Source organism: Danio aesculapii, chromosome 4 (genome assembly GCF_903798145.1).
Source record: "Danio aesculapii chromosome 4, fDanAes4.1, whole genome shotgun sequence".
Lineage (NCBI taxonomy): Eukaryota > Metazoa > Chordata > Actinopteri > Cypriniformes > Danionidae > Danio > Danio aesculapii.
In genome coordinates, this window is record NC_079438.1 from 10,262,877 (window position 1) to 10,273,939 (window position 11,063).

The 11,063-nt window shown below is 38.5% G+C and overlaps 1 protein-coding gene across 1 annotated transcript; it reads left to right on the forward strand.

Moving 5' to 3' along the window:
* Positions 1-845: 845 nt before the first annotated feature.
* LOC130222129 (gastrula zinc finger protein XlCGF8.2DB-like) lies at positions 846-10,248 on the forward strand. The gene is made up of 2 exons (XM_056454759.1): positions 846-930; positions 8,014-10,248. The coding sequence occupies exons 1-2, from the start codon at positions 846-848 to the stop codon at positions 9,054-9,056; spliced, it is 1,128 nt and encodes a 375-aa protein (XP_056310734.1). The 3' UTR covers positions 9,057-10,248.
* The last annotated feature ends 815 nt before the right edge of the window (positions 10,249-11,063 follow it).

Consider the following 11,063-nt stretch of genomic DNA (forward strand, 5'->3'; position numbering starts at 1 on the left):
CAAGATTTAAGAAAAGTCTTTGTGTCTCCAGAATGTGTCTGTAAACATGTTTCAGCTCAAAACACCCATCAGATTATTTGTTATACTTTTTAGAATGTTGGGATTTTCTGCTTTAAACAGTCTTAGTGGATTAAAAAAGTTTTTAAAATTGTCTTAAAATGTTTAGAGTAAATGTTTTGATCAACTCCAAATACTGAATATATGTGTGTGTGAGAAAGTGGAAAAACGAGGGAGAAATGCATCAATAAGTCTTGCCTGCAACAGTAAGTGGCAATAAAAAACTAAACAAAAATGACTTTTATTTTGGCGTGGCGTGTGACGTCATAAGGCAGCGCCGCTACTGCGCTGTGAATCAACTGGAGAAAGGTTTGTTTTAAAGCTTTTACACAGATATTAACCGATTGATTAAATTTTCAGGTTTTCATCCGATGCTAAATTATGTAGCAGCTGTTGACAATATTATTTTAGTCCTTTATACAACGTAGTACTATATTACTCAGAGTAATGAGGGCTATTGTTTGAACAACAGAAATGTGTGTAATAAGTGTTTTAATGAAGGTTTAATTTATTAAATAGCATAATGTCAGTCCATTCTAAGTATACATCACTAAGAAGAGTAACGTTACTAGTTTTAATCAGCTCATTTGTGGCTATTGTTTCTTACCCTTTTACCTGATTTCTTTTTGTTAATTACTCTTATATAAAGAAACTGTTGAAGCAAATGTTGAAGAGACGTTATTTTGTTTCTGTTCATTGTTTTATTCAGTTTAAACAGGACGTTTTTATTGTTTTGTTCATTTTAAACAGGATAAAGTGTCCAAACACAGAGAAAAACTGTTATAAAGATGGCGTTTATTAAAGAGGAGAGTGAAGATGTGAAGATTGAAGAAACATTCAGAGTCAAACAGGAAGATCTGCAGGAACAAACAGGTTAGTTTTTTTTGATTCTCAAAGACCAACTCAGTCATTTGATCCTCATTCAGATATATTTTAATAAGAAGAATACTAAATTAAATCCATCTTGCAGCTCTGAGTGTGCTGCCTAGTTCTCCTAAATGCACATAAGCACTCATTGAAAGACAGGAATGAGTTTCTTTCATTACTTGTTCTCATGTCTTTTGTCATTCTTTTATGTATTATTAGTCTCCCATTTCCCATCTCCTTCTTAAGGTTATTGCTTTCTTGTTCTCCTACTGTTTGTAAAGCGTCCTTGAGCACTGACGCTATATAAAATAAATAAAAACAATAAATTAAAAAAGTTTGACTGAGCTGAGGATATTTGACCTACAGTATTCTCACAGAAGATATCTACTATTACAGTGATAGTGTTGGCTTAGTACTTTCCATTTGCATATGTCACGTTGATCACAATCCCCTTTTTTTCATCAACTTCTTCATGTATTTAAACTTGTTTCTAGTAGTTGTTACTAGTTCTCACAGATAGTATCTGAGTTAGAATAACATCATTATTATAATAAATAATTACCAGGGCTATTGTGTTTAAATAGGGTTTCCGTGAGTCATAAAATGTCGTAAAATTTTAGGCCTTAAAAAGTCTTAAATTTACTGAAATATTGTGTTGTAGGTCTTAAATCTTTTTAAACAAGTCTTCATTTTCCTTTGTTCATGTTTTGCTACCCAATCTGGCCAAAACCCATACAATCACCAACAATCCTTCTCAATAAAACTTTCAACTTTTTATTCTGAATGGTCATTTTAACTCTATTTTTCATAATGGTTTAATTATTTTCCTTAAAATAACATTTGTTCAAACGTGCTCCATGTATTTACTGCTGAGGACATCGACCTGGACAGATTGTTGTGCAAAGATTTAGTTTATTATAGTTTTTAAAACTTTTAAAACATTTATTCATTTGTTGTTATTTTTAAAGAAAGTTTATTTTGGAAAAAAAAGTGTGTGGATACAAGTAGAGCTGTCTTTTTTACACAATATTCAAGATCTTTTGCCAAGAAATATCTAAAATATTTTAATTTATTATTATTAATTTATTATTGTATTATTAAATGTATAAAATTATAATATTTATTGATGGGAATCTTTTTTATCTGGGCCATTTGAAAAATACCTTAGTCTAAAATTTCAGTCATAATTGTCTTAAAAAGGTTTTTAAAAGTCTTAAATTTAACTTGGTGAAACCTGCAGAAATCTTGCTTTAAAGTATGTCAAAAGGCATGGATGCCCCCAATTTGAAATATGCTGAATGAAATGGACACTAAAATAATTAATTATTATAAAACATTGTACAGTATTCTAAACTATATGATGTTGCTGTGGGACGACGTGAGACAAAACGAACAAATTATAGTGGAACAATAACGTTTAGCATTGCACTGACTACAACTGGCCAACAAACTAGTCTAAAAATGACTTTTGCTGCTTAAGAAATGGATAACAGCATGCTGATCATATGCAAATATACGTGACTATATTCTTCACGTAACAGCAGGCGCCACCATTGGAATCTTTTTGCTTGAGACTTTTTTTAAAGGAATGAATTTTTAGATTGTAAAAGCAGTGTTATGCTGCTTAGGCATGGGACAATAACAGTTTACAAGGTATACCGCGGGTTAAAAAAAGTCGAGGTTTTAAAACCACCAATATTTTCTACTGTACCGCCCTGCGCTATATGTTTTTTTTTTAATTACGTTTTGTTTTAAGTTTTTCAGGACAACAGTATCTCCAGCAGAAATGATCTCCAAAGATGCTGTTTTAAATTGTAAAGAAATCTGTGTTTATGAAACAAATGAAGACAGCAGAAGTCAATGATTCATTTGAATGATTTAGCCTGACATGTTTACTGCTCCAACATACTTAAAAATAAAAGTTTCTCAAAAAAAAAAAATTGTGTTCAAAGGGATTTTTTTGTTTAGTTTTTTACCCAGACATTTAATATATATATATATATATATATATATATATATATATATATATATATATATATATATATATATATATATATATATATATATACATTTTAAAGCTGTAATCACAATACAGTGAAACCGTGATATTTTTATTCAAGGTTATCATACCATCAGAATCTTATACTAGCCCATGCCTAATGCTGCTCGATGTTGCAAAGTCATATTTTCTAATTTTGTTGTGTTACTTTGTATGTATAGTCACGAACACACTTGTTTGTAGAGCAAATAGTCATTTAATAGTCCTGATCATTTCGCCAATAGGCAACTGAAGTTCTAAAACAATAGCATATGAGAACAGGGGCCTGTTTCAGTAAGGAGGTTCAACTAACTCTGATTTTAAACTTGAACTCTGAGTTGATTTACAGAGATTAAAAACAGAGTTTTGGGTTTCAGCAGGGGCGTAGCAGACATTTTAAAAGAGGGGGGGCTGTATGAGATCATACGTTCATATAATTATTAATCACCTGTTTCTAAATGGTCTGTCTCTAAAAGTGAGAGGGACGTATCTCTACCCCCCCCCCCCTATATATTTATGTTGTCACTGTCCCTGATTGGACAAACAGCAGGTCACCTTTTTAAATGGCATTTCTGCATCTTGTCGGGTATATAATTGTCACCACGTAGGTCTTTAGCTAAGCCTTAGGACAAGCACAAAGGCAAGAAAACAAAGACAAAAGTACAAATGAATGAAAACAAGTAGCAAAGTATGTCATCTTGCCATCTCCTCATCACTCCAGTTTACAGCAAACGGGGCATTAAGCATTAGCACAAGTTCATTCATTCATTTTCTTTCAGCTTAATCCCTTTATTCATCAGGGGTCACCACAGCGGAATAAACCACCAACTTATTCAGCATATGTTTTAAACAGCACATGCCCTTCCAGCTGCAACCCAGTACTGGGAACATTTGCACAAGTTATATACAATAATGCAAACTCACTAATATAAGCTGAATTATGCGCACTTGCTGTGAATATGCAGGATTTGTCTCAATCATGCTTCCAAGCAAGTTAAAAATGTTTAATTTTAGTGGAAGATACACATGAGGGAACACAACACGAGTAATCTAGAGGGAGTGCATTTGATTATTTGCATTTCAAGAGTTCCCACTTAGATATGCTTGGCGTATAAAGCAGGTTTGGCATGCTGTCCCGGGAGAGAACCCTGAGCTCAGAGATATTTGAGCCCAGGGCTCCCGCCCGGTCGATAAGCATATCAGGAGATCCGAGATCAGGTAGGTCTCAAGAGCTCCCCAAAATGCTATCAACTCGGGACAACAGCCGTGTATTTCGAAGAATTTCCCCCCAAAAGCTAGAACCTATTTGCTATATCCGGCTGCTGGATATAGAGTTTATAGAAAGGGAAAGAGGCTAGGGAGCTCCAGCTGGAGCAAAGAGTGAAACAGACTCCTGTTGGAGCCTGAGCAGGGGGGTGGGGGGGAGGGTGACTAGTGGAGGGGGCCAAAAAAGGGGTGGCTAGGGTTGACTCCTTACGAGTCAAAACAAAATATGCTCGAGGAACACTCCTGACGGAGATAGAGCTGGGAAGTGGCAGCGCTACATATAAATATATATGTATATATATGAGAGTATATATATATATATATATATATATATATATATATATATATATATATATATATATATATATATATATATATAATGGGGTAATCTAAGGCCTGGAGGGGGCAATTAGGAGACTTTTCTGAGTCAGAATAGGCGCTGCGGTAGTTGGGGGCAGCAATTCTTATTATTTGCCAACTGCAGCAGAAATCGTGAAGTGGGATTTGGGTGGTGGAGATTTCTGCTAGAGGGTGAGTGGCAAGTTTGGCGAGACTCCTGTAGGAGTCGATGCTCGAGGAACACTCCTACTGGAGATAGAGCAGGGAGTGACAGTGCTCTATATAAATATATATATCTATGAACGAAAAATCCATAGATATATATATCTAATGAGTTTCAGTGGCCTTGGGGGGGCGGGGGGGCCTAGGGGGTGGGGGGTGACATGACCCCTGCGGGGGTCGGCGCCCGAGGAACAGGGCAAGCTGGCCGACTCTGACAGGAGTCTGGGAAAAGAGGATTTGGAAGGTGAAGACTCCTGTTAGAGGGTGACGGGATGAGTTAGGTGCTCGAGGAACACTCCGTGAGGAGATGGAGCAGGGAGTGACAGCGCTATATATAAATATATATTTATGTACTTGCGTATATAGATATATAAATATATAATATTAAGGGAGTCGAAGCTCGGGGTAACACTCCTGCGGGAGTCAGAGCCTTAGGGGGGGCAGGGTCTGGCAGGAGTCGGGAAATGGGAAGGGGCTGTGAAGACTCCTGCAGAAACGGCCGGGGGTGGCGGGGTGACGAGGGGGCTTGTATGCACCTTCGATTTACTATGTGGCTGGGGGAGAAAGTTGAGTGTTACTCAGTTTAGAAGAAAGGGAAAGGAGGAGGGAAGGTGGCTGGATCATGCCCTCGCCCTTGAGTAGATGTGGGTTGATGGCTGGCGAAAGTCATCTGGGCTTCTTTGAGGTGCCTTTGGCGAAGACGTATGTATGTCTTTAAGGCATTGGATGTCCACCTTCCCAGGGTCTGGATTTGTTGTTGTAAAGCTTCTGTGGTGGCTGCTCATATTCTGAAACAGAGTATATACAGGAATCAGAAAGTGTAATTCAGAACCTTTAAATACCTTTAAGACTCTTTCAATACATTTAAAGAACTGTAACCACTTTTCAACCAGAAAGGTGCGGTGGTAGTCAGCATTGTATAGTTATGCATGTTCCTGTAAGAATAAAAGTGTGGAGTGTGACGATAGTGGTATTTGAAGTGTAAGTGTATATGACTTGTTTAGAGCATTGCTGCTACATCATTTGAAACTTGGGTGACCTCTAAATGGGTTAGAGCTGTTGTGAAATAGAGTAAATGGAAGTATGGGATAGTTTGAGTTTGGAGGGAAATTAAAGGAAGAAAAGAGGGGAAGAGGCCTAGAAATGCATGTGAGTGGAGGTCGGTTGGAGAGGATCAGCTGGGCTTCCCTGATGTGATATTGTTCTCTTGAGGTGGTAAATGATCCGTTGCTTCCTCCTCCTGCCCAGTTAGATCAGCTATGATGGGATGGAATGTGGGATTGAAATTATGTTAATTCAGACTTCTCAAAAACCAAAAGGGGCTAGTGTGAATATGGCATCAAGTGTGTGGGCTGTATGAGGGGAAATGCATCTTTGCGAAGAGTGTGAATACATTTGGAATGGATGTAGAGTGTGATGGATTGAATAAGGGCAGTTTCTGGAGCCGGTAGCCATGATCTCTAAAATGAGAAAACAAGAAAGAATTAGAAATGAAATATTCACAACATGGTACATGTACAGAAGACATAATTAAATGTTTTAGCTGATATTCATGCGAGGTGTCTTCATAAGTGCGTGGGCAACTGTGAATGGAAGCGCCTTTGTTAAAACATGTTACAATAGCTTTGATGTCACAATGTGCAAGGGTTGTAGAAGTGGACATTCGTCCCCCTGCAGGGTGGCAGATGGATGGAGAGCTGAAGATATGGGGCGTGTCTTGGCTGGCGGTCCTGGAAGTACCTCTTGAAGAGCAGGTGAGATGACAGTAGAGTGAAGTGGAGTTTAAACCTCTTAGTGATATAGAAGTTTGTTTAAAAGCAAAATGTATCTAACACAGAGACAGTGAATGAAACGTTACTCCACTGCCAGAAATGTCCTCCTTGTTCGTAGCAGTCAAGCAGGAAGTTGTTTCTTTGCTGTTTCACATCCCACTGACTTGCCATTATAAACTTGACTATGGCACTCATGTGTATTGATATACGAGTAGCTATTGGCATGTTGCAAAAGAGCTTCAATGCTTTATGTGTTGTATGTTTTTCACTGGCTGGGTAATACTCTTTTCATTGGTTCCATGGCTATCAGATTAGATGTGGCAGAGGGGTTATTTTATGTATATATTTATTTATTTATTTTTATTATTATTGTTATTTTAATAAAATGTAAATATCAACTGCCAACATCAAACCCTTAACTTGAAAAAACAATGTCACCATTTAGTAGGAACTGTGTGAATGAACTGTTATCATGGGCTAAGATCACGTTTGGAATCTTACCATGATTGAAAAATCTCGAGTATCTGGCCTAATTCATTCACAAGTCTTAGCGTTCAGTCTATTCATGAAACTGTCAAGAGATAAGGCGGGGCCATCTAAAGTTTGGAAAGCTCATTGGATGGTGACACTTCTCCTTTCAGCTATTGGCTCCTTAGAGTATCAGTCCAAAGTCCAGAGTACAAAAGGTCAGCGGCCATTTTGTCAATCAAAATCGATATAGTGTTTATGCCTGAAAGACTATTCTGTTGCACGCGCTCCAGCAGCTGGTTTAAATGATAACATTGCATCCTTCCATGGACCTTTATCAACATATGAATATGTTGTGGACTAATGTTTGTGGAATAGATTGCTTGGTCAGTTGCAATCGAACTACTTCAACAGTCAGAAAGTTATGGATCTGTGGACAGGCGGGAGGTTGAGAGGCGAGTTCTTTATTGAAATCATTTGATTCATGCTAGTCTCGTCTTTTGAAACCTTTATAAAATGTTTAGTCTTTGTTAGAGTGTAGTTATGTAGTGAGGCTTCCGTTTAAAGCATGTACGTTACCGAAAGTAGACCTCTAGGATATCAGTGAGAGTCCGGCGTCATAGAAATGGCTTGGATCGCCGGCGTCTTGAGTTTAGTCGAAGTTGTGGCTTGCGTTGTGCTGGGAAGTTGGAGTAGAAGTTGGAAGAGCCAGCGTCTTGCTGTAATTCAGGCTTGATAGCTGGCGAGGCGGCGGCTGAAGTTTTGGGGAGAGCAGGGTTCTGGCTGAAGTTGTTGTTGTTTGTTTGTTTGTCTGCTTAAATGTGTACACGTTAATAGACCAAACAAAATATGATCTGATTTATTTTGATGTGCATCTAAATTACAGTGTTTGTAGCCGATGTTTCCAGTGTCTTTTCAATTTTCAGCTTTAGATGAGAGTTTTATAGACTTAATGAAAACTAATGTTTTATCTATGTATTTCAGACCTAATTGAAGAGAATGAGGGGAGTAAAGAGGAGGAACATCATGTCAAAATTGAGGAAAAAAATCATTTACAGACTGATGGCATTGTGAAAAGGAGAGACAAGAATCGTTACACCTGCATTCAGTGTGGAAAGAGTTTTGGAAGAAAAGACAATCTTAAGACTCACATGAGGATCCACACTGGAGAGAAACCATTCACATGCACTCAGTGTGGGAAGAGTTTCTACCAATCATCAAACCTTAATAATCACATGAAGATCCACACTGGAGAGAAACCATTTACATGCACTCAGTGTGGGAAGAGTTTCATCCATTCATCACACCTTAATCTACACATGATGATTCACACTGGAGAGAAACCTTTCACGTGCACTCAGTGTGGGAAGAGTTTTAAATGCTCATCACACATTAATAAACACATGAGGATCCACACTGGAGTAAAACCATTCACTTGCACTCAGTGTGGGAAGAGTTTTAACAGCTCATCACACCTTAATCAACACATAAGGATCCACACTGGAGAGAAACCATTTACATGCACTCAGTGTGGGAATGGTTTTAGCCGATCATCACACCTTAATAAACACATGATGATCCACACCGGAGAGAAACCATTCACATGCACTCAGTGTGGGAAGAGTTTTAGCCGATCATCACACCTTAATAAACACATGATGATTCACACTGGAGAGAAACCTTTCACGTGCACTCAGTGTGGGAAGAGATTTAAATGCTCATCACACATTAATAAACATATGAGGATCCACACTGGAGTAAAACCATTCACTTGCACTCAGTGTGGGAAGAAATTCAGCCAATTATCACACCTTGATCAACACATAAGGATCCACACTGGAGAGAAACCATTTACATGCACTCAGTGTGGGAAGAGTTTCAGCCAATTATCACACCTTAATCACCACATGAGGATCCATACTGGAGAGAAACCATTCACATGCACTCAGTGTGGGAATGGTTTCAGCCGATCATCACACCTTAATAAACACATGATGATCCACACCGGAGAGAAACCATACACATGAACTCAGTGAGAAGAGTTTCAGCCAATTATCACACCTTAATGAACACATGAAGATCCACACTGGTGTGAAAGTGTATATGTGCTTTGAGTGTGAGAAGACTTTTATTAGAGCTTCAAAATTGAGACTGCCCCAGGCGATTCACAGTGTTATAAGAGGTTTAATCAGTTAACACATTTGAAAACACAAAAGAGGATGCAAACTGGAGAGAAACTGTACAGATCTGATCTTTGTCTACAGAGTTTCGTTCATTCGGCGCAGCTTAAGAAACACATGGACAAAAAGTTGCATCTTTAACATGAATGCAGCAAAACATTTTCTCATGTGCAGAGGATGTTGCGTTCCTTGCGTTGTAGTGAATGGTGCCCATGGAATGAATGGTGCCATTATTAATGTGAGACAACAAAAATACAAACGCAAACCTCTCCTGTATTCTGACATTCCAATTCTTCAGAGCTCAACTATTTGAAACAGTCAAGAGTAAGAGAAGAGCACGACGTGATCAGAAGAGGACGCAAAAGACTCAGGAACGGAGAAGAAGGGAGATGTTACCTCTCTCTGACCCTTATCTGTTCTTACCTTCTCCTGACCTCCTTTGAGTGCATACAACTTGCGCAGCTGACCCTGAAGACCTGAGACTCTGCTTGCGAAGCAGGGAGGTCTCATAGTCATCGTAAATTAGGGATGCCTCTCATTGGAAATACCTTGTGGAATGCTTAGTGCCTTAAAATATCTAAAAATTGTGTATGAGAGTGCTTGTATGTTGATTTATGTTCTAAGATGTGCCTATGGGACAGCTATAAATTTGTTCACATAAGACATGACCTATACGTTTTGCTGAATAGTAGAATTATTGACTGAGTGGTCAGACCACATCATTATTTGGTCCTTAGTGACTTATAATTAGTGTTTTGATATATTGGGTAAAAACCCAGATGATGTACGGGTAGTTATATGCAGTATGTCAAGTCCTCACTGATATATGAGGTGTAGTTATGTGCATGACCTGATTTTGGAAGTTTAAAAGCTGAACCAAACTGACCAGCTTTGTGCTTTCCGACTTCTGTATACTGAGGTTGGTTGCCCTTTATCCTCAACGGAGGATAAAGTAAGGATTTTGTTTCTGTCATTTGTCTTTTGTTTATTCTACTTTTTCACTGGATTTTACTTTATTAATAAAAGTGTTTTTTTATTACTTATCTTCACTGGAGTGGACATTGACTTCATTTACCAGAACCCATCAGAGTTACCCTGTGTGGTAAAGTATGAATCTAATTTATTCTTTTGTAAAATACATTATAAAGTCGATCTAAAACGAACTAAAGACGAACTAAACCCTAGCTAAGAAATATAGCGAAGGGAGGATTCTGGTTTATCTTTGTTTAATTAGGATGATTAAAGAAAGGCGATGCAGCACACCACTATTGTGAAAGGCAACAGCCAAAAAGTAATAGACAAAGAAGGGCCCCCCCGTTGGGGAATCGAACCCTGGTCTTCCGTGTGACAGGCAGAGAAACCGTCCACTATACTAACAAGGATCTGCAGAGTAAGAGAACCCGTTCTTCCCCCACACAGATCAGCAATGTAATCCAGTCCTAACAGCATTGTCTGCAGCGCTGGCACTAAAGACCTTGGCTGACAGCAAGAGGAGGGTAGAAAACTGGGCTTGGACAGTTTTTCTTCATTAATAATCCTTGCTTCTTCATCAGTCTTCGACTGGTCATCAGCAGTAACTTGAACAGTGCATCACACAGGAGAACGTTATTAGCATGTTTTGCAGCAAACAAAGCACGCCATTCATTCTTACACATAGCCCAGCTTTTACTCCACAAAATGTCAGCTTGCCCTTTCATGAGCTGCATCCAGTCAACCCTTGCAATGACATTCAAACCGGCGGAAGCTCATTACAGTGAATACTGGGTGACAGAAGATGAGAACTCCACCGCTGCAGAGTGAAAATATCGACCTTCATTTTTTTTTTTTGGTGAGGTTGTACCTTCGCTTTATCCA